Here is a 24,648-nt window from a genome sequence, read left to right as displayed (position 1 = left end):
CTGGGACGCACGTATTATACGCGATGCCGCGTCGTAAATTTCATTTTGCCCAGGTCGATGTCTGATCGCGGCCGGTTGCGCTCGCGATGACGCATCGCGCGATAATGCGTGGCCGCAATTTCCTACGTATTTTCGGATAAAGTAATTCACACCGGGGCCCATCAGCGAGCATTACGCGGCTGCCGATACCCGATTACCCATAATCCGGCCGGTTCCAGCCGAATCCCTCACGAATCCTGAATTTTCCATGTAATTAATCGACGCGAAGTAACGAGTCGTAATTCGCGCTGCGTTGTATCGTGTCTGTAGCGGAATTCCGATTTTTAGAATCATCACGTTGGCAACTAAGTGATTGCGGATTTTGTCATTAGCTGATATCGACAAAATCCGCGATCACTTAGTTGCCAATCCAATAATTCTGAAAATCGAAATTCCGCTACAGACACCGTATTTAGCACATCGGTTCTCCTCTATTGGGTCGGCAACTAAGTGATTGCGGATTTTCTCATTAACTGGTATTGACAACATCCGCAATCACTTAGTTGCCAACCCAATAGAAGGGAACTTTGGTGCTAAATAGGCGACACGTGCTCACCAAAGGAGAACAAATTTGGTCTTCCATTAATAAAAGAATAAATCCAAAGATAATAGAAGTTGAATCCCCCTGAAAGAAGAATTCCGCTGATAAATAAACAACATAAGGCTGCTAAAAAAGAAAAAAAGAAAAAGCGAAAGAAAAGAGGAAATTCCAAGGATAAAAAAGCTATTCAGAGCGCCATAAAGATGATTCTACCGATAAAAGGAACAAATAGGGTTGAAATTTATCAGGACCCCTTGGTCAGGATTGATTGATACGATCTATAGGATTTATTTCGCTGCCAATGTGCTTTGGTTAATAGTAATAGCGCGTTCGCACAAAGGAAACACGTAAAAGCAAGGGGAACGTGTAGGAGCACGAGGCAAATGGTTGCATGCACTGCGCTAAGCATTCCTTTGTTCTTGACGCGTGATTGACGCGGAATAGTCGATGATTTGCAGTCACTCTCGTGCCAAGATTACCCTGCAGCCGAGCGCGATGGATCATCTACACGATTGAGCCAGCTGCTTGGAACAGATGAGCACGTTCTACTTCGTAGGATGATGATGTTCCTACGTTTGACGTATCCGAGTCTGTTGAGAGACATCAGTCTCCTAATCTACTGTAACGCAGTGCCATTGAAAAATTATGCGTTACGTTATCGTCTCTGTTCGATTCGATCGAAAATCGCGTCTGCTCGGCGACGAACGATCGCGTAGAGGACCGGAATCTTGGAAATTTGTCAAGGGAAACGTGGAAGAGTCGCGATTCTAGGATAAAAGTTGAAAGGCTACAGATTTGTACAGAGATCGATAGATCTCTGTACAACAACCTGGAAAATTCTTGTTATATTTCTGCTTCTTTTATTTCGCCTTTGTGTCGCATCGACATCGCTGGCTCATTAGCGACGCTTCCACCTGGTTAGTCTTAATTTGTTAATTTTGGAATTTAGTTTTAAAAATCCCTTACGAGCTGCGCAGGTAAAATCAAGTGACGAGTATACGCGTCGAAACATAGTAAATACTACTATTATAAATCTGACGAAAAAAGTAAAGGAAAACTAGAAGCAGGTATTGCATTTTTATTCGATGAAAAATTGACGATTCGTCGTTGAAAATGGTGTTTATTATTAATAACTTGAACATTGCGAGAAAATACTAAAAGAAATGTCAGAAATTCGGTTGATCTCCGTGTGCTGGTTTTCAAGACAACGTACCACACAAAGTGGCACTTTGTAACGTGAGTCCTTACAAATTCCATTCTTTCGATTTGCTTTTGACGGTGTAGCTGCTATAAAGTCGCGTAAGCTGATATAAAAGGCAAAGAAATTCGGGGAATGACCGATATACGCGGCAAAGAGGATAATCAAATAATCAAACTTTTTTCTATAAAATACACGATAGATCCAGTGAAAGTGTAAAGGAAACATGCCACTAAATGACTTCTTATAGTACTTTACTTCTTATAGTAAATGGTAATTTTTATTTCACACGACGAGTATATACGTCAACCGCGTCGAGATAAATCCAAATGACGTGTATATACGTCGAACGCAGTTAACTAGTTAAGGGAGAGTCCTAATAATAGTGGAAATGACCGGTCAATTACGGGAAACAAAAAGACGAGCATTTCAAGAGATGCTACTGTACATCTAGAAATTTGCAGGAATTTCTGTCGGTTCGTCTTTATCGAAATAATTCCAAGATGCAAGCGCAGTGCGATGCAGCGTAGCAGAACGAAATTACAATTTTATCGAGCGTTCTTGTCGAAGTAATTACTTGAAGAAAAACTCTACGTCTTTACTTTTGTATATCCAGAGGTGTGACCTGCACACCTCTGTTACGAAGAGAATAGAATTTAGTGAAACAAACAAATATTCTAAATAAACAGAGGTCCATATTATCGTGCCTTTGAATATAAATTACTTTTTGGGTTACAAGGTCCGGAAAGAAAGAAGCTATAAGTAGATTTCTATTGCTGTTTCTTGTAACCTTCAGCTACAGCTACAGGGTTAACTTTTTGCTAATGTCCTTTGTTATAAATATATGAAGCTGCTCACTGTCATAGCTTCTTCTGTTGTATTGTAACATTGGAAGAGCGAGGATCTGGATCAGTACACGCTATACCTGAACTTATACCGTTACTTGTTTCGATATATTTTTCTATTACAAATTAATCCACTCGTTCTTCTATCATTCAGTCAACTTGAAGAATTTTAAGTGCGTGATCTTTCGTCAAAATTACGTAGAACTTTCCTCGTTTAAATTTAAACAAATTTAACAACGAGCCAATTATACTGGGCCCAGCAATCTTTGGAGTTTGAAGGTTTTAGGAGGAAAATGCTTCTACTTCTCGTCTTCTTTAAGTTTCGTTGAAGAGTAAAACTGGAAATTTCAATTATCTAACTACTCGCCTTGTACTATATTTGGTTAGCCACTGCGAAACTTAACAACGTTTATTTGGAAACTTTCAGGTATTGCAATCTTGAAATGTGTAAAAGCAGAGCTTAAATGTTTGTAGAACGTAATTTTGTTAATACTACGTGCGCTGTAATTATCCTCTGCATGGAGAACATGTAAATAAAAATATGTGGTAAAGTAATAAACGAGGAATACGATATTTCGGTGTAATAATCCAGTATCAAATGAATCTTTGAACAGATGTAAATTATTTCTCGTTTTTCCACCTACTTCTACCACGAAATTTCCCATTTCCTTTGGTTTTCCTGCGCCAACTAACTCACGAATAATCGTAGAACGACTGCTTTCCATTTCAAACGCAATTCCTCCCGCTGTTTGTCGTGTATTATTTTCCGTAATATCGCTTAAAATATTATCGTCGCCAGTAATTGCCGACCTTTTCAACTTGGTTCATCTTCTAAAGAGAAATCACCAGCTTCAAATTTCCCGGAGAATAAAACCCTACAACCGTTTCAACGTTAACGTAACATGCCCCGAATACTAAATTTATAATTTCAACAATTTTTCTACTACCCTCTGTTACCTTCCGAACTAATATTCGAAAAATTCACCAGAATATTCATAACGAGTGGAAATTCAACAATTATATTCCTATCGTTCGTAGACACGCGACACAGGAAATTAAAATTAGAAAAGTTTCGCGTGCTTCTCACGAAAAGTTTCATTCGCCGATATAATTCTGACACGTCCGATGCAACGATTTATCGTACACTGCGTGTACCGATTCATCGACTTGAGGCGCGCGCATCCGCGTACCTATACGAAACAAAAAAAAAAAAAAAAAAAAAAAGAAAAAAAAAATAGAGAAAACACGAGCGCGTGAGGCCAGTAGTTTCAGCGAAGATGTCGTCGGTAGTATTTTTCGATTACGGTAATATTGGTATCGGGGCCAGCCGGTTCGAGAGAGCGAAACGAGAGGGTCGATTTAAAAACTAACCAGAAAAGAATGAAATACAAGTGTAATTTGCAAGCTAGCCGGCCGGCAACGCGAAATTTAATGCAACGACGCGAGAAACAGAGACAGGGAGAATGGCGCGCGAATATTTTTTTTACTCCCCTTCGCCTGGCGGAAAAAATTCCTCTTCCATTCGCGTATGGAGGTGGAGCAAGAGGGAGGAAAGGGTTTCTTGAAATTAATATTTGCAGGAGCGAGCGCAAATAATTATCGCGCGTATTCCTGTCCCACGAGCTACGGTGAATTGAATTTCCCCCGCTTTTCCTTTGGCTGACCGCCAAACGACCAGCGGGAAATATTCCTCCCGCCCCCCTCCACCCACTCACTCTTTGGCAATTTAAAAAAAATGCAACTGCGATCCTTTAATTAAAAACACGGCTGACCGTCCGGCCAGCTTGTTTCGACGTATCATGCGAATGAGCCGGAATTTAATTAAAAGAAACTGTCTCTGCTCAGCGCAGAGCGCTGGTATTGCCGTTTGCATAGTCTTGAATAATCTAACAATCAGTGGACCAACTTGTTTCAGCCGGATATACATAGCAGATTTGGAAAGATTGTCGGTCGTGGGAATTTTGACGGTAGGAATTTTCGTAGCTGTTCGTTAGACCGAGTACTGTTTGCAGAAATAATTAGCGCTTCTGTTGTAATTAAGATCTGCGTTTTAATTAAGATTCGCGGCGCACCGCGTTCTTACAGTGCTCGACAATTTCCGTAAAACCGCTGTAATTTTTGGTGAAATCTAATAATTGGTCTGTTCCAATGACGAGTTCGTGTACGGTGGTATTTTGATGAGAAGATTGAAAAATGGACGTGTAGGTGGAAATGGTATTGATACCATTAGCGGAAGAAATTGAAGATGATGATCTGCTTTATCGACAGGACAACGCTGCGGTTCGAGCGTCGAAACGCGCGAAGCGGTGGCTACATCTTAAAGATATCGATATTTTTGATCCGGCCAGGTTGTTCCCCACGTTTGAATATCATAGAAAATCTTTGGCGAATAACTGGGAGAAAAGTTTCTTCCAATTACAGAAGATATAATTGTATCGTGTTAACCAGTTAGCTGTTCGATAAAACGTAACCGATGACGAGTATATTCGTCAAACACAGATTATCTGTGGCTGTTATAACGTAGGATTAACTCGTGACGAGATGACCGTTTCATTTTTCAATTTTATTACTGCAACTTACTGCAATTACTAAATTGCAGTTTAAACAGCAAATTGTAACTACGTTTTACGCATGACGAGTATACTCGTCGTAACATAATATTGCCATATTTTCGTGACGAGTATACTCGTCGTAACACAGAATATTGCCACTTCTTCGTGACGAGTATACTCGTCGTAAAACACCTAACTGGTTAATCACGTGTCTCCATTTTTCACGTAACATTCTTCCGGAACCTATGTCTGTCATATTACACGAGAGGATAGCTGTATTTCTGTTATTTCTGTCGCGAGTCCAACCTAACGTCAAATCTAACGCGAACCAATCTGACCGATACAAACCTAACCTATACAAATGTAATGAACGAGACATCTGCGTTTCTTATCGATATCCTGCGTCACTGTCGTGTCAAATGGAAAATACAGATGCCACGAGAGAAGCCGTTTCATCGCTCGAATTCCTCTAAATGACACGTCCGTGGAAAGGAAGGTCTGCAGACCCCTAAAAATGAACCATTCGAGCGATACCAAAGTTCAGAATCCCGGCAGACGGATAAACGAAAAGATAGATAGCCGCAGAAAATAGGAGGCTGTCTGCTAGTCTCGGCTCTAATTTCGTTAAAGGCGCGTGAAGGCGAGGCGTAAGATCGATCGGGGGGACGAAAAGAAAGAGCCTGCCGACGAATAATCCGCCGTTAAAAGACCGCCTCGATGGATTAGATGGGACGGGAGCCGAGCTTTTCGCTGTTTAATTAACGTCCCCGGGATTAACTCTGTTACAGGGAAGCTCGGATGATCAACGGATAATCGAGCCGGCCTTTCCGCCTCGAGGACCATCTCTTTCTCCCACCCTCCCTCTCTCTCTCTCTCTCTCCTTCTCGTCGGATTGGTTGCCTGGGAATTCAATTTCCTACGGTAACATAGTCGAAAATATGAAATCTGCAGCCAGGGATTGTTGAAAGCCACCCTGGCGGAGTCTCGCCGCTCGGAACTCCGAACAAAAGTGAGATTTAGGGTCTTCCATGACGTATACGCGCCGCTACGGATTATTTCTAGCGTTGCCGAGGCTCAAGGTCAAGCTGCCGTTACTCTAAAACTCGTACTTCATTAGGGTTCAGCCTTTTGCTGACACGCAGCCACACTTGCCACACTTACGAGCGATGGCCTTGGTCGAGTAACACAGATTTCTTTCCTCGCGGATTCTTCTGCGACGATGCAGGTTAAGAACGTTAACTATTATTACAGTGGACTGCCGTCTAAGATTGCGAGTTCTTACAACGCCAGTTGCTTTAACGCGCCAAACGTATCGCGACGCGCCAAGGAACAAAACACAGGAATTATCGTGTACTGATTCAAGAATTAGGTCCGTTTTGGTCGAGCATTGGATCGTTTTCGTCGTCGTTGCCGGTTTCTTATGTTACGTCTTTGTTCTGTTCTTTCACATTCTTCATATAACGCATCGCAATTTCGATATTTCCCAGTGAGCAAGAAACGTCAATTCGCAAAAGTGTCTCAGCAAATATTCGATCGTGGCTAAAATGTGTTCAAGCTTCGCAGTAAACTGCTTGATCTACTCGTTTGCGCGTTCATTCTATGGTTTCGTGCCAATTTGCGAACACTCGGTGAATACGAATTGCGACACGGTGCTTTAGGTTTTAACGCCACCTTGCTAATTCGGAATATCAAGGAAAAACCTGCTGAGAGATGGGTGCTGTTCTGAATGTGAATTACGCCGAAGGCAAAAGAGGTGCAGTGTTTCATCCGTGCCAGATGTTTGGTACATTGCAAACGCGTCGATTATGACGCGGAAGCTGCTGCGACTGCTGCGAGTTAATTTTAAGAATCATAGACTGTGCTCGTGCTGCGACTTTTGTCCCATCGGTTCACAAGAGAAAATCGTTTTACCATCTACTCGCTCTTTAATTTCATACAGCGAAGATAAATCGGAATATCGCTGCTCCGTAACGCAATCCTTGCTTTATTTCCATTTTTTAATTACACCAAAGTTACAGATACCTTGCGCTTTCCGCCATTGCTGAGATTCTAAAGTATAAAAGTTTATTAGTCTGCCTATGATATTACGCAGTTTTATTCCTTCCTCTCGTTCTCTGCTGCAATTTCTTCTTCCTCTCAAACAAACTATATGCTTTGGTATTGGTATTTGGTATTCCAAGTACGCCGCAGCTCCTCTAATTATAAAATATTTATCATCTGAAACGTACTTTTGTCAGCAGCAATCTCAGCTCGCCGTATACTCAAATCTCGCTACTGCGATTTCTCAGAAATGTTCCAACAGTTCACACGTTTTTACATGCAAGTAGATTTTATCTTGGAAACTTGCTCGTTCGTGGTCTAATACGATAATATCATTGTCCCGTAATACGAAGACAAGAAGAGGCAAAAATATCGGTAGCAAAGTGTCCTAATACGAAAACCTGAATCGTATTCTCTGAGTGGCTTCAAAGACCATAAATCGTTGGGAAAGTTCGTGTGCGCCACTTCCATCTCGCCACTCGTCCTGCTTCTTTTTCCTCCCCCTAATTGTTTTTATTCCAGTTGCTCTTCTACTCGAACCCCACACATCGTCTCAGCGAACATGCGATCTCGCTGGACTAGGACCGATCCTTTCCCTTTCGTCAACCCATTTACCGTTCCACGATCATCCCTCTTTGCCGAAGGATACCAAAGCGTCCTTGTGCCTCCTCCAACTAATGGTGATCGAATTGCTTTCGACTGTTCTCGAGGATTCCAGATCGACCGGAAGGGAATCAGTTCTTTTTCACGTCTAGAATCCGAGCTTTTAGAGCTCTGGTGTAATAACAGCGAATCCAGATCATCCATCTGGTTTAATTTATTAAAAAACGTATAAACAATCTTCAATAGGATTTTCAGGATGGAATACTCGGTCATTCGCAGTATTCGAGTAGCTTTCCGCTAGAGAAAAATTAGACCACAAGGGTTCGATGAATTTAAAATGTAGAACTTTTTAAATACTTTTTATTGCAAATCAGGTTGGAAATGGGGATATTTTGGTAATATCCTAATGAGTAATCGTCTGAAGGGTCCTGTGGCAATTAATCGACGATCAGACCTTGAGAGATCAATAGCCACTCGGCTAAGATTTTTCAGAAGTTTGAGGTGCTCGATATTTAAAATGCAGGATTCTTAAAATATTTTTTATTGCAAATTAGGTTGGAAATGGAGTATATATTATGGTAACACCTTAATGAGTAATTGTCTGAAGGGTCCTGTGGCAATTAATCGACGACCAGACTTTGGCAGATCAATAGCCACTCGGCTAAGATTTTTTAGAACAGTTTGAGGTGCTCGAGCCTCGATAACCACTTGGCCAATTTATTCGAACGGTAGCAAGTAGCATCGGGCTTCTTCTTCCTCTAAATCAGTTTAGTAGTCAATGAGCACTTGGCCGACGGTTTTTCGCAGTAATCAGCCACGCTTGCCTTCCAAGGCTTTTATCCGCTCGACACCTGGCCGAAGCCCTCGAGTAGTCGGATAAGTCAACTTCCAGCCAATGGCCACTTGGCCAATATTTTCCGAAGCCGTTGGGCTTCGGTTTCTCACCAGCTTTTATCCACTCAACGCCTGCTCAGAAGCTTCACGCTTAAGTCAGTCTTTAACCTGTGTTTCCTAGATCAATTACAGCGGAGCCTCGGTAACTCGAACCTTAGAGGAACCAGGCCAACATCTTCGGAGGTTCGTCAAAATTTTTGAAGAAAACAGGTTCGACGAACGAAAATTCGACGCGTAGAAGCTTCGCGTTCATCTTTTCGGGAAGCGTCAGTACTTTAATCAATTTTGAAAAATGTGATTCTCAATTTCACTTGATCTGACTTTTCAACGAGTGATCACTGAAAGCGAGGCGTTAACGTTGCCCGGAACACGACAGCGAGAGAATTTCAAAGGCGCTGTAGGCGTGAAGCCTTCTTCGCTCGTACCTGGTCGCGTTTTCGTTATCGACCAAGGTATCACGTCGAGGCAATTACGACGATAAAGCCGTCGTTTAATTTAACGCGCGAACAGCACACAGCCAACAACCGCGTGAACCAAAATGATCATCGATTCTCGACAAATATTCCCCTTTATATGTCCGGATCTTCTGCCCTGTCCAACCGCAACATCGCTTCTATCAAGTTTCCGTCTTTCCATTCGATATCGTTCTTTTTCTAAAAATCAGAAACTACACAAATTTCGTCAGGAAAGTCTGTCAGAGTTCGAAAATTAGTTTTTTCCAGCAACAAAAAACCATTCTACAATCTCGCCGCGTTACTCGCCATCACAACGGATGACTTACAACTTGTTAGCTTCCCTACACCGTAATAGTATACCTTTCAGTGTGTGCGTGTATGTGAGGTGTATAGGACGTGGTAGGTGCTAAAGAAACACTCGGAGACGTTTGAACAGTATATTTATTAATACTTCTCGCTTTCGACACTTTACATAGAGCTCGCGATCACAATTGACGATTCGCACTTGGTGGTTACAACTCGACCGATAGACGATAAGTTAAGGTAGCGATTGAGCAGAGAGCGCGGTAGAAGTTAAGATGCTGACTGTTCAAGATACGTCGAGGTACTCTCTTTCTGTCACGATGATGCTGCGAAGGAGAACTGTACCAGACCATCGGATTCGTTAAGGGGGTATTCCAGTCTGGAGGCACGAATTTCGGGCGGTTTTTGAAGCTCTGTACAAACGAAACAAAAAATATTGTTACTATCCGTTTTCTTATCATTTGTTTGTTGATATTTTAAGATTACATAAAAAATTACCCGAAGAAACTCACAAAGTTATGAGCTGGCAAAGTGGGAGGTCCAAAAAAGAACGGGAGGTTCAACCCCTCCGGTCATCTGAAACAAAAAAACCGAACGGATTCTTAATTAACATAGATGCCGCTATAGCATGAACCTTAAAAAAGTCAAAAAAAGATTTTTTCGTGAAATGGCGGCCGTTTGAAAAAGAAAACTGGAATACCCCCTTAAGGAATGGTAAGACTGAAAGATGTTCGTTCGTTTGAAGGACTTTAGCTAGATTTAGGCTAGTTCAAATGTGCTATGAAAATATTTCGACATCTGACAATCATCTTGTCCGACGCATAGAATCTTTGTGTAGCGAGCCACGGGACAGAAACCATTGGAAGGTTTGTGTCGAGTACCGCTATATATGTGTTATGTGTGTATGTGTGTGTGTGTGTGTGTGATTGTTAAGGAACCCATTGCAGCAAGCAGTGAATTAGTAGACGAGTGGCAGTAACCGTTCTGTCATTAACCACGTGGTTCAGAGTCGTTAATAACCGGAGCTCGCACTTTCTTATCGTTCGTCGTAAATTCCATGACTCGTTGAAATCGATGCTAGTCGGTAGTATCGTGGTGGAAAGTCGTTCAGCCGAATGTTACTCCCTCGTGCCTGCTTATCGGCCAGCCGATGATTAATTATTAATTAAAAAGCGCCAGGTAACGCGTGACAGCAGCATAAAAATCGAGCGTCCGGCCGATTTTCATTGGCGGTTCGACGAGGTGGTTGGCAAATTTGCATATTATCGCGGTTCCTCGTCTGCTTATCGAACAACACGATAGTTCCATGTACGTAACTGATTTGTCTCTGTGTTTCTGTTACAGCCGTCGTGGATGCGCAGCCGGGAATACTGGGACGACAGCTTCGAGACTCGTTACGTGGTGCTCAGGAAAGATCCGACGAGGCCGCCGTTGAAGGTAATTATGCCATCGTTAACGTTATCGCTTGTCAACCGTTTGCGCGCGCGCTATCGTCACCGCCCGATTCTATTTTACGCGCGGAGATTCTGCATTTTCTGCGACTGAGAATATCAACGAGCATGGAAACACGAATTCTTAATGAGCGACGGAGGAAAGGAAAAGGGAGAAAAGAACACCAGGAAGCGTGAGAAAGCAGCGTTTAACACTGCAACTACCACACTAGTCAAATTGACTGGTTTTACAATTTTATTTTAAAATTCCTATTTCATGTTGTATCTTCTTCCGCGATGATATAACGACTTTTGCAACGATAACTAAAAGAATAATATAACGAATTTTATTTTGTTTTTTATGTATTCAAACTGAAAATAATGTTGTGTTAAGGCTACTTGTGCCAATAGCAGTGAAAATGACCGGTACTTGTCAAAGTGTACAGGAGTCCTGTAATCCGTTTATCGAACCCCAATTAACCGGTTTCCTCGTTTTCTACAACTTGCCACGCGTTCTTCAAATTTTTACCGCGTATCATTCGATACGACGATATCAGTTATCAGGAAAATTCAGGATCGAACGCTGGATCGCTAGATGCTAACGCTGGAAATACCACAGCAGTCGAAATGACTGCCTCTACGATTTTATAAATGTGTCAACCCTCGTTCAGGGATCCCAGATGGAAGACACTTTTCGTGACTGTCAAAAAGCGTGAAAAAAACAGCCTTTCGAAGGATCACGCGAATTTTTCTACCGTTAAAAATCCTGCAATTGTACCAGTGTAATATATAGGAGAAGCGTGGATGTGCTTTAGGTGTGTGCAGCTCTGCCCATGTCGCGGTTTTCCAGCAAACCTTTGTGCAGCGATTCCCTTGACCAGCGGTTCCCTTGGCCCTTGACGCTAATGGGAATGTTTCATTAAAACTCACGTGGTCGGGAGAGAAAACTCCAGGCGCTTGCTCGTCCGAGAATTTTCAATATTTAGCCTCATAGCTCGTTTATTTATTCGACCGGATAAAACTCCCTGGTTTTTTCACCGGAGCGGCTCGAGTGCTCGATAATGAATCCCCGGCTCGGTCGATAAGTTGCGCCTTTCGCGATGTTCGCTGAAAACTGTGGATCGTCAAGCTTGTTGAATACCGCGGTGAATGCACGAAGCGGATTTGGCCGGACGCTTGTAATCTGCAAGAAGCTTTCTTCTCTGTTCGATTGCTGTTTTTCTAACGTGGAATAACCGCGCAAAATTTATTCACCTAAATGTCAACGATCGTCAATTCGCGGTAAGTCGTAGGATCGTAACGAAAGAAAAGTAAGAAAGAAAATTTATGACGTCGTTTTCAGCTCCTCTACTCCGACACGAGTAACTCGTTTCGCGTAAATTCGGACGATCGTGGATCTTGAAGAAGAGTCAGTTTGCTATGGCGAAATCACAGAATGCGTATCCGATCAGCCAGAGGCGAAACACAGATTAGAGGGTTGGAAGGGTTGAACGCAGCGGAGAAGAATGAACACGATGCGACGATAATCTGATCTGTGTAATGAAGCGGTAGGAAAGCAACGCGGCGGATGGAAAGGTGCGTTTACAACGCAGGCCTGGGCCAAGCTCAGCACAGGGATCGTACGTGCTCAGCAACGGAGCCTCAAGGCGGATCCGCGCGGCGAGCAACTTCGTTAACGAATCTGCGAAATGCCTCGGATGCATCGGCTTAATTAGCTCGCGAACGTGAATGCCAGGCTGCCGTTGCCAGGCGCGACCGGAAGTGAAAGGTGAACCTCCCCGTACGAAGTTGCTGCTCGATCGGTTCGATGCACCGCCGATACGCCGTCACGTCTGCTCGTTAGGATGAAACATATCCCCGTGCCATGATGAATTTCAATGTTCGCTGAAAAAGAGCAAAAATCCTGCGATTTTTTCATCGCGGCAAACAAGATCCATCGTTTCTATGGAATATTCAAGTTAGGCGCTCTCGTGCGCTTCCGAATTTACAATCTGGAGCTTTCGTTTCGGATTTTCGATAAAAACTCTACGCTAACGTATCATTTGTTCACAAATGAAGTTACAGAATGTAATAGTCAAGTCGTGCAGTCATAGAGAGTCATAGCCAAGTCGTGCAGTCACAGAGAGTCGTAGTCAAGTCGTGCGGTCACAGAGAATCAATCGAATCATGCAGTCACAGGGACACGATTTTTGAAACTACCTGTAGACGTCGAATAGGAGAAAAGGGAATGGAATCGAGTGGTAGCCTCTGAATAAAAAAAAAAGAAGAAAAAGAAAAAACGTTTCAACTAGCACGAAACTGGATTTGGTTGGAGAAAATTCAATCAGGCTCACAGTTCCGCGATCTCCTGGTACGGAATCGCAAATCAAAGAGGTCGACAGATGGAAGACGTCGATCGGTGGTGTTCGTCGTCTATGCGGTGAATTTTTCTCCACGATATTATCCTCTCAGTTTTACCTTGTGGGTTATCTACGCCCGGAAGAAAAGCACTATAACCTTGTTAGGCAAGATTGCAGAATATTGGCCTGTTTATGACGCTACGGTACCGTGAATGGACGACATCGAGTACCGAACATATCTTACCATATCCGTACACGTATTCTTATATCGTGCTACGCGAGGCAACTTTTCAGTTTCAAAAAAATTGCACCGAAAAAAAAAATCTGAACACGAGAATTTCTTCCTGAAAAATCCTACGATATAAAACCTGTTCTATCTAAAATTCCTGATTCGGACATCGATTAAAAAAAAAGAACGCTGAAACAGCGGAGAAGAATTTCCATATTAAGTCGGTGTATTCAGCTGAACGAGAAGCAGTTGAAATGACGACAAAATGGCCACTGGTGGGTATTAAAATGGCGGTGCAGTAATTCGAACGATGGAATCGGCAAACAAGCGTGGAAATCGCGGAGCAGAGACGAAGAACGGAAGGAAGGATAAGCAGAATGGGAAGTGGAAGGTGCGTCGGATGCATTCCACGACTAGATCGGCATTGTTGTGCGCGTTTTCGAAAAGGCCACCGCCCACCATTGTACCTGGCCGACAATGGCCTGATGAGCCAGTATTGTCGAACTTGTCGAACTCCGGCACGATGAAAGGGCCGAGGGGAAGCCGCGTCCGAAGTCCCCCGGCAAGTACGTGCCTCCTGGGACTCGATGAAATCGCTTTCGTCCGGGAACCACTTCCGTCCAAATATTTGTTCCGTCATTCCAACTCCGTACTTTCGATCCAACAATTATTAATCCTGTTTTTCTTCTGAGCTGTTGGGCCCTCTGCTACCAGCATCCATAATTCTCCACAAGGGAAACAGTGGCCAGATTGGACCGAGTACTTCTGAAACATTCAGTCGATTGTTATTCGGTTAGGAAGCTTGCGGATCGATGGGGAATGGGTTTGATAGTATCATTTGGTCTGCGATCGATTTATACTGAGTCGCAACTCCAAGTCTTCTGATGCTTCTCGAGAGATTAGATTCGGGTTAGGTTAGAAAGATTGGATTGGATGTTGAGGCCAGGACAAAGATTGTTTATTCTTCTTGAAGATGCCAGTGGATAAATTGGACCAGGTATTTCTCAGTAATATAGCTGAATGCTGTTAAGCTGTTTTCATCGAATCTCCTGACGATATGATTCCGATGAAATAATATCGAAGGCGAATCTGTCCTAAGCAGCTGTCCGCATCCTCGAGGTTCGGATGGATGAGAACGTTCTTCCCAGCTAATGAGCTTCTGCTTAAACTTTCTTTTCCTATCGATTGACTAAAGTACACACCGGAATCGCGAAGACAGGAAGGAGACGGTGATCGCTTGAAAACGAACTGGCTTTTGGTTCTCACGAAGGGACGCATTAGACTAGGGAAGAAGTTGCGCCAAGTTTGCAAGTTGCCAGGCCGGAAATTAACCTGCACAGCTCGTGATGCACTTTTGGCGGCGACTTCTCCTTTGAGAGTGGCGTAGAAACCTGGATATAAAGTCGTCAGAGTGCGTGACTCCGGGGACATGTTTCCGGCAGTTGCAATTCTCTAATTTATGATAACAACCTATGTACACAGTGTCCAATTAATCTTCCAATTCCTCAAGAAAAATTAAGCTTCGTAAGCTAAATTTGGATCAAATTACGATTAGAGTATTTCCCACGAGAACACCAATATCTAAGGAATTCTATCGTTCGACATGATTGACGTAAAGCGCTAAACACGTAGCAGTGGAGAGAGACATGATAGGTGAAGGTAAACAGCATTCGAGATACGAGATACGTTTAGGTCGTAAGAGACGTCCTCGTAAAAAGTACGTCTGCTCTGGTAAAATGTTGGTGTGGTTGCCTATCGCGACTGGGGAAATGTAATGGAACGGTCACGAGTCGCTTGTCGTCCTCTACTTACCCTCTTCCACCCTTTAACTCTCTCCACGTTGCTTCTTTTCCTTTCCGGCGAGAACTACCGCCAGCCAGCTCGCTTATTAACGTTATTTATTCACATAATAGCAGTGCTTTCTTATGCATACAGGATAGCAGTGTAACAGGAAGAAAAAAAAAGAAGGAAGAAAGGTGAGACGCTAAGAGCACAAAAATTAGGTGCCATGGAACCGGCGTAAAGCACAAAAAACGTGTTAGCGTTGGAGTACTGATTGAAAAAAATAAATCAAAGTGCATGCAATTGTCTGTAGAGAGAAGGTCAACCGCTGACAGCTTTCGTATTTAAAACTGTCCATTCCATTTAGAGGACGACGATTCGAAGAAGTAGCCGGCAAAGTTATCGGGAAACTGAACGATCGAACGGATCGTACTAGCTGAGAAGAGGAGATCAATGAAGAGTGAAGGGGCAGGGGTGTATTAAAGGGGCGCAGTGATCCGGGCCACGATCGTCTCATGCATACGAATAAGCCTTCCTTGATATCTCCCGTGGCGGTTTCCGGTAGTAGCCGGCTTATTAAACGCTCTGGATGATCGATCTGTAATTAACGCTCGTCTTCGGGAACGACAATTCGACAGTTGGCACGAACCTACTGGAATATCAATTTAGAGAAGTTCCACTATTCTCACCTATTTCTTGCTTATTGACAGTAGAGGATCGTTCGATAGCTTCTCGATACGGATAAAATAAAATAAAATAAAATGAATGGATCTGGTGAATCTCATAGAATCCGATTCAAATCATCGATCCAGCTGAAATGAAGGGGGTGGGAGGGGGTCGGTCCGGTCGGTCGAGTAATAAACGGGGGCGCATAACAGGGATTTGTCAGTGACCTATGCACAGTTTAACGTGCCGCGGCTTCCACGCTGATTATGAGCGAATGGATATCGGTTTATTGTAATCCTTTGTGGCAGCGGTTCTCAATCAGAAGCCGAGCGAAGTATCTTCTTTTTCCCATCATGACCGAGCGAAACGGGTCGCTGTGTGAAAGATCAAACAAGCGGCGCGTTAAATATTCATAAAAGAGAGGCTGTGAAAGCCGATGGGTAGAGGAGAATGACGGGAAAAATTGAAGCGTCGGTGCCGACCGGTATGAATTTTCATTAACGCGAACTTTCGGCCCGGCCGAAAATCAAATTGACTTCGACGAATTTCAAATGCAATTTCGAATCTCCACTGAAATCTGCATGCTCTACGCTGCAACCAACAAAGTCGCCGCGTTAATCGTCGTATTAGTTACGAAAAAGTTAGGTTAACCTAGGTGTCGCTCGTGCAATCCCCTAGAATGTAGCTTCCCCTAGGGAGATTGAATTATCTGTGTACGTAGACCGGAGGAAAGGCAATTTTTCTCGAAATTTCCCCGTTCCACGTGGTAGACAATGAACAACAATCAAGCCAGCCAGGCTTACGGCTGAATGAGCCAATGGTAAATCGTAATGAGTCCTGCAAATTGTTTTACGAGCGATGCTGGCTGGCGTGCGGCTACATTACAGGCTCGACCCAGCGGTGTATCAATTACGAAATAATGTCGTTATCGTGGCGAGCCTGGAACGGCCTAATTAACGAATTTCTGCTTCGAACTCGTCGATCACGACTGGTTGAGAACCACTATCTGGCTATTTCAGTTAGGAATTCGTTAAGTCCTGCCATGGATCAGAACGGTCCGACTCATTTTGATCGGAATATGTATATATGCATATTTAATATATAATATTTTCAGCAAATATAGCGATACATTTAATTGCGACAATGGAGAAGCTAATATCGTGGCTCTTGTTGCAGTTACATAACCTAAAAACTGATCGTTTCGGTCTTCGCCTGTAAATACGATCTGTTAGCCAGGATTCAGCTGCGTTAGCCGATAAACGAATTCAAACTCCATGAAATTGCAGACCTTCTGACGTTTCGCGTTCAAATGAAAGTTAGAATCGCTGTGGGAACTTCTTTTTGACCTATGAAGATTTACGGACAGATAGTAAGAGTGTATTTTTTGTCGTTTCAGGTGATCCTGGTGCCCCACAGTCATACAGATCCAGGATGGTTGAAAACGTTCGAGCAGTACTTCCACAGCTCCACCAGGAGCATCTTGAACAACATGGTGTCGAAGCTTCAGCAGTGGCCCAACATGACTTTCATCTGGAGCGAAGTGTCCTTTTTGTCACTTTGGTGGGAAAGGTGAGTAACATGGGAACACATGATAGAGGGGATTGGAACAGAGTAGAATACATGAATACAAATGGTAAAAATCACATACGCGGTAAAAGAGAGTATAGTGGGATGCTGTAGACGAAGGGTAGCTTTTCCTCTGATCGACGACGGTCGTCATTTTTCAACAACATCTTCGGCAATTCTCGCCACATGTCCCACTCAGCAGGATTTATCATATTTTATTTACCATAATACGAGTACAAACGCGTATACAAAAATATTCCACAATAACAATCTACATGCCATCCATCAGAAACAGTATAAACGCACCAAAATTGTCGTCAGTAGATGCAATGGAAACGGGCTTATTTTCTGCAGTATCGTTCTTGTCTCTAGTCGTTCGATTGCCCCGGCCACAATGCTCATCGGTAACATCGCTTTTTATGCCCACGTTAGGAGTTGGCGTTGTACGTGGCTCGCGAAGACGACAGTCGTAAAGGGCGCCATTAAGGGCGGTCGATGGCGGCTGAGATGGCCTAGCTTGAAAGAGCAGTTAAAGCATCCCCTTACGATGGATGGAATATCCGCTAGAATCTTCCTGTGCTTCTCTTTTTTTTTTTTTTTTTTTTAACGATCGAAAGAGAATCCAGGGATAAAGATGAGGAAGTATCGCGAGTATAAAAGGGAATCGCGAAAGGACAATGAGATGAGATCCCCACCTACCACTGCTATAGAAGAACTTCTTTATGAAATTGACGGTGGATCGAATTCTGTCCAGCACCGGCTGGGACAAGGGATCATTTCCGATTCAGGGAAACGGAAATCGTGTGGATAGCGATCCAGGAAAACGGAAATCGCCTCGATACCGATCCCCGGCTATCGTTCCGTAAGAGGATCACGTGGAAAGGGGAATAGATTTCCGTGGACTTAGCTCGGCGACCGTGTGTTCGCGTGTCGTGAGCTTCTTCCTGAAACGAGGCTGTCATAAAATGGCCCATTAGAACGAGAAACGGCAGCGTCATGGTGCTTCGGGTTTAGGTAATATCCGGCGGATCGAAAACCACCTCCTTCCTTAACAACCTGCAACGCCACGACTGAGAACGAGCCTCTTTTGTACTATACTGTGTAGCAGGAATTGTTGGGTCGTTGCAGCAGAGGAGTTCTTGTTTCCTCGTGAGCCAGCGTGAATTTGAGCTTAATGCGAAGTTCTGAAGAGGAGATTTCGTATAATTAGTAAGTCTGAGTAGTAGGAGAAAAGGGAGGAAAAGGCGAGACACCGAAGGTAATTGGCTGGGATAGGTCAGAGCGTGTTTGACTGTCTCCTGGCTGACTCGGGTTTCGAATTCCCACGGACTTGGATCGATTTTCACCTGGCGAGAAATTATTTTCACTTGCTTCCCATTTTACTATATCCCTAGTGCACTCTACAGGTGAAAGAATTTTACAACCACTGAAAAGTACTGAAAAGTGGTCAAAGTATTTGATCAATGTATGTGAAAATGGAAGTTGAAAGTACGTAGTGTACTCAAGAAGATGGAAATGCAACCAATGGGATTTGAACTTGAAATGCATGTTTCTCTCCACTAGTGAGTCTCTCTGACTGAAAGCTTCGTAGTATTCTACATAGCGAAGGTCCGTGATACTTTTAAAGGTACTTCTAGATTCTCTGCTTCCCCGAGGATCAATCCGTGTACGAAGTGTTAACCGGAAAACCTAAAGACGTCTTGGTGCAAATTGACGACTTCCTCGGCATTTGGGTTATCGAAGAGCGGAAACGGCAGTGGAACGGAATTTGTTGGTGGTTTACGGACCGACGTGAACCGCAAGGAGGCGGCCATTGCGGCCTGCGTGGGATCACGTAAATCCCAGACCCACTGGAATGCGCCCCGGCTATAAATATGATTTGTATCACGGATTGTATCGTGCGAAATTACAAGTTGCGGCGTAACACGTTACACCCCTCCCCCGTTATCTGCGATGTAACTTACAATTACTTGACCTGTATATCAGCTGCACGTTGTAAGGCATTCGTGCTTAACCTCCTTAGATAGTGAATTATACTTCCAGGAATGTCTTTGCAGTTCTACAACCCTAGAAACATTCGCTTCCTTCGAAGTTAATTTAACGTCTGGCAGTATAACCTGAAAAGTGATTGATAACCACTCGCAAACTATTGTAAAATCTAGATAAACTTGAAACTATGCATAGAGATTCGTATACGTTATCAGATTCGAAATGTACTAAAGCGCAAAAGTGCTGACTGCATCAGAAATGCGAAAGCAGCTATGTTCTCGACGTGCAAATTTTCGAAGTTGAGGATGGGGTGGATCGTGAAATTTAGTTGGATCTGATCATCGTGTAGACTTCATGACCTTAACCTAAAACGAGAGAAAAGCTGCAGAAGATTTTGCAGAAGCAATGCGAGATTTGTGGCGGTTTTATGGCAGACATAAACGTTCTAACGAGGGAGCTGAGCTCTCACGGGAGTATTAAGCCCGGTAGGCAATACTTCTCCCGATCGATCATGAATTCTGACGTTAGTCGACGTTGAACCATCGATTTCGACTCACGAACAACATAAATATCGTCCATAAATTGTAATCGATCTACGTTTGGAAATTTTCAGGTTAGGATGCTAGAAATACATATTCAGCTAAAATCTTTGGCTTTCTTGTTCGTTTACAGTGCCCACCCCACCAAGAAGATGGTCGTGAAAAGGTTAGTGAAAGATGGCAGGCTAGAGATGACCACAGGGGGCTGGGTGATGACCGACGAAGCAACGTCGCACATCTACGCCATGTTGGATCAGCTGATCGAGGGTGAGTGCGGCCATCTTGAATTTTTATCGCTTCTGAATAGATCAGCATATTCAGGACCGGTATAAAACGGTATAAAATTAGAGGAAATGGAAATTGGGTATAACGTGGAACGCAATAACCCACGTTTCCTTTATTCGAAGGAATTTTTACTTAATCTCGACTTCTCGGAGGTGATGAAGATGACGAGGGTCTTCGCAGGAATTGCCTGCAGCGTTCTTAACGCCCTCTGATTGCAGAAGAAAAAGGAATCTGGCTGGTTTAATGCCAGAATTTTATCGTACCCTAGAATTCCTCTCATTACAGTTGAGACCTCCATGATACTAGCCGCGCCATAATAATTACCATTCCCTTAAATACGTCCCGGCGTTATCGTCGTCTCGTGGTCATTAAGCGCGATCGTGATCCAGGCTATGACGTTTGAGAATCCTCAGGAACTTCCTGATGATCCTGGAATCCTTCTTCAAGGACCAATAAATTGTATACGAAATCTTCCTGTCAGAATTGGATTTATATTGTCATGGGCGACAAGTGGCGAAGGAGTTTGATGAATTATTAAATTCGTCTCAAAATTTCCATTATGATAATAGCCATTTCCATTATGATAAAAGGTCTATGTAAGGAATCTTCGTTCTTCGCATCCTTCTTTATTTTGAGATTAAAATAAAATTACGATATAAACTAGTTTCGAAGTATCCAGACAAAAATGGCCAAATTGGTGATGAAAAAAGTTCGAACTTTTTGGTCAGAATCGAATGGACCAAATTTGTCGGGATATTTAAACCGCAATTTCTGTTCTCTACAGCAAGGGATTCTCTGCGCTTGATCGATTTGGGTCGGTTTGGAAATCCTTCGGGTCTGTTCCGACTGATAGCAATATAGGAGGATTTGTTGGTAACGTGTTGCGTTTTCGACGTTGCATATTCACATACAGAATATTTGCCGATATATCGGCGTGTAATGCCCGCGAGCACGCATATTGACCGCGGCTGGCCTGGATATTTAACGTTCTAAGCGCGAACCGACCGCATACATATTCAGAAGCCTAATAATTGGAAGTTAATATAGCCTGCTCGGTATTATTTCAATGGAACGTGTGGACCGGCTACACAAGTTGCCGTGTAAATTGCAAATCTGAATGCAAACCAGTATGTCCTTGAATGAAGGAAATCGTGTGGCTTCGTTGTCAATCTATAATAAGAGAATCACGAAAAGTAATATTCTGGAAAAAAAGGGAAAGTAAAGAAGGACTTTCGAGATAAGTTTATAGATTTTATCGTTTATATATTCACATACTTTTCTTTTACATTCATTTATTGGATATTTATTTATTTTATTCAATTTATTTTTCATCATTTTATATTACCATATTTCCTGTTAACGAGAGTTCCTCTCATTTCTTTTACAAGTAGGGAACGAGGATGACAGGAAAAATCGTGTTTGTAGAGGAAGAAATTACTCGTTCCCCTGAGGTAGTCAGACAACCTGATACCAACGCTACATATTTCACTTTGTTTCCTTCTGTATCTCCGAATTAGCTTCACAGACATTACAGCGTCGGATCTCAAATTGACTTCATCTCGCAGCCAACGTCGAAGTTACCAACAGAAAACGTCCTCGAACCATTTGTTCGCGGGATGAGCCGTCGAGAACCGGCAGAATCGGCCAGGCGATAAAGGATCGAGAGATCTTTGGAAACCTCGGTATCTCTCGGTGGATCCAGTGTAAATATCGCGGGAGAAAAGCGTTCATGGCCGCGTGCTATCGCGCAGCATGGAATTTCTGCTCTTCTCTGGCTGCTAGAGAACACAGGAATCCACAGTTGGAAATACAGGGAAGCGCAATCGAAGGGAAGTCCTAGCGGCGATATTACGTGGCTGAGATCCACCCACTTCGGGCTTGTCGGGTGAATATCCTCGACGAAAGCTTCTCCCTTGTATAAAGGATGTAATTTAAGTCCACCAGAATACGCGGAGCATCTCTCTGCGATCCTCTTTCCTTTGGATTCTCTTCACCGTTGATCTTTTTTTCTTTTATTTTTTATGATTCCAGCGATAACTCGCTTCTGAGATCCTTTTTGTGCCGATTTCGTTGAAAATCGAAGTTTGAAGAGGTTACGTGTGGTTTGATAAGCAAAGAATTCGTCCAGTGTAGCTGAGTAATTTTTTTATGGTGTAGAGCCTCCTGATTCCTTCATTTTCATTGCTGTTCTATGCGATAAGATCTTCTTCTTAATTGATTTTATGTGGAATCGAAGTTTGGAGAGGTTGGATTTGGTTTGAATGAATAATGGGGGGTTCGTGAGATCGATTAGACTAAGTTTTTAAAGGTTCTGATGGATGTTCTTCTTCCTGATCTTCTTTTATTGGTTCTTTTGATGGTCCACGTGATGGATCATAGTTGGGATCCTTTTTCGAATTCATATTGAGTTATATTCAGGTTGAATTAGGTTTGAACATGAATTAGGAAGCTTGTAGACCCATCAGTGATAACTTTTCGGGGACTTTCAATATCGATCCTTCCTTTTAAACTGGTTCCGCATTTTTTTAATGAAACTACTGTTATTACTTGCAACTGTGTGATTTAGCATTTTGTGATTGCTGGTTTTTACAAACTCATGCGCGCGTCTAAATTATTTCTCCATCCAAATATACACTCTCAGCTTCTAAAGCATGCCTTTTGCAAACGGATCCCGTGGTCCCCTTTTAATCAGATTACTTGTGTCGTCCTAACCATCCACCAAGGAGAACGGCTTATTACAATCGCTTCGAAACCTCCCCAAGCGTTTCGTAATTAGCTTTCCCTTCTTTCCCTCTAAGTATCGTCTCAGAAACAGGCGACTAGCCCTCTTTGAACATCTCGAATCGCGACTTTTGAACGTAAATGGCACCAGGTAGAGGCGGAATTACATTTGAAAAAAAAAAACAAGGACGCCACTTAATTGCGTTTCGCGGGAGTAATCGTCGAGCTTTTCTTCCGGGAGAAGTAAAGTGTCGCGTGGATTCCTTTGTGCCACGCCAGGCGAAATGCGCCCGTTCCTTTGTCTCCTGTTTCTGCTCGAAAAACAACCTGACGTTTGTCGTGGTCGCTTTGAAACTTGACGGATCGGCAGAAATAAATAACTAATGCTTTATTTTAGTCCTTTTTGCAGCTTGAAGAAAGTTTCTCATTTGTGAGTCAATCCCCAATATTTTTAAGCTGACCGAGAAAATGTTTTCGACGCTGCAGTGTCCTTTGGATCCGTAGAAAAGTCGTTAAACGATAGATTTTTAGGTTATTTCATGTACCAGTCTTTAAACGTTTATTGTGGTCGTCTTAAATGAAGGTAAAAGGAGGTTAGGTGGTGAATCAGGTTAGTTCGTAGGTTAGGTGTATTTGAATTGTCATTTCAGGACTACGAAATTGTTGGAAATGAGGATCGAGATAGGAACGATCGGTTTGAGGTTAGGTTTTCACGGTAGGTGGCGCACATAGGCAAAATTATGCATCTCGCAACGACAAATCCAAGCGTCACGGATCGTAAACGGATAAGCGTAATTTACGATCACGAACGCGTCTAATTCCGATCGCACCTGTTCGATCAATAGAACGATTGATTTATCGAAGCCCACGTAAGGGGACAATAGCGACAGCCAACGATAATAAACCACCCCATTGTTTAGCAGAGGAAATCGCGAGCTATAGCCGTCGTTGAGCGGCAAATTAATTATCCGTTTCAGATAACCAATTCCCTGACGGCAGTTTATCCCAATCAGGTCAAAGCTTTTACTTTGAAAAATAGATTTAAACAGTTTAATGTTTCGAAACTTTTAGGTTCGTGTCAGCTATAATTTATTACTTTCAGATTCAGGCATAGGATTAGGTTATTAAATATTAGTAATAATTAAAATATTATAAGAAGCTCGATATACTTTTGAGGTTAGAAAACATATTTTGCCAGTAGGAGGTGTTAGTGTTAGATTGGTTCGAAGAAACAATCTGCCGTGAAAGAACGGAATAAAAGTAAAAGGATTTCATAGAATTATTCGAACAGGAACCGAAGCGTACTAAGATAGATGTTAACGGCTGAGATTAAAGCGACATGGAAGAGCTGAGTTGGTGGATTAAGCGAGCACTAAAATCCAGAATCCTCTAAAGTAATGGAAGATAAGGGATGGAGAAGAGGTATCGACAATTGCAGAAATCGAGATAACCGCGATCCTGGCGTCGAACACGCAGGAAGCCCGATAATAACCGGAAGTGCACCGGGACGAGTCCATTACCGGTCTGTCCCGAAACGCCGAGCTCGTTTCGGTCGGTCCCTGAGAATTAGCAACAGCTAACGAGCCCCGTTATCTACGTAATCGATTCCATCGCAGAAGATTCGCATCTCGC

The 24,648-nt window shown here is 43.0% G+C and overlaps 1 protein-coding gene and 1 long non-coding RNA gene across 5 annotated transcripts in view; one reads left to right on the top strand and one right to left on the bottom strand.

Annotated features, from left to right (window-relative positions):
• LOC126874593 (alpha-mannosidase 2) overlaps positions 1–24,648 on the top strand; it is a 152,218-nt gene that overhangs the window by 114,206 nt on the left and 13,364 nt on the right. For all 4 annotated transcript variants that reach the window (XM_050636820.1, XM_050636823.1, XM_050636821.1 and 1 more), the window contains 3 exons: positions 10,815–10,907; positions 17,313–17,485; positions 20,144–20,277. In XM_050636820.1, the coding sequence (XP_050492777.1) occupies positions 10,815–10,907; positions 17,313–17,485; positions 20,144–20,277 (400 nt within the window). The remainder of the gene's footprint in view (positions 1–10,814; positions 10,908–17,312; positions 17,486–20,143; positions 20,278–24,648) is intronic.
• LOC126874599 (uncharacterized) overlaps positions 9,594–24,648 on the bottom strand; it is a 32,219-nt gene continuing 17,164 nt past the window's right edge. Inside the window, exons 8-10 of the long non-coding RNA XR_007692898.1 lie at positions 13,936–14,233; positions 9,983–10,046; positions 9,594–9,883 (exon numbers count right to left, since the gene is read on the bottom strand). This is a non-coding gene — a long non-coding RNA (uncharacterized LOC126874599). The remainder of the gene's footprint in view (positions 9,884–9,982; positions 10,047–13,935; positions 14,234–24,648) is intronic.

Source organism: Bombus huntii, chromosome 16 (genome assembly GCF_024542735.1).
Source record: "Bombus huntii isolate Logan2020A chromosome 16, iyBomHunt1.1, whole genome shotgun sequence".
Classification (NCBI taxonomy): domain Eukaryota; kingdom Metazoa; phylum Arthropoda; class Insecta; order Hymenoptera; family Apidae; genus Bombus; species Bombus huntii.
This window is presented reverse-complemented; position numbering and strand designations above follow the sequence as displayed.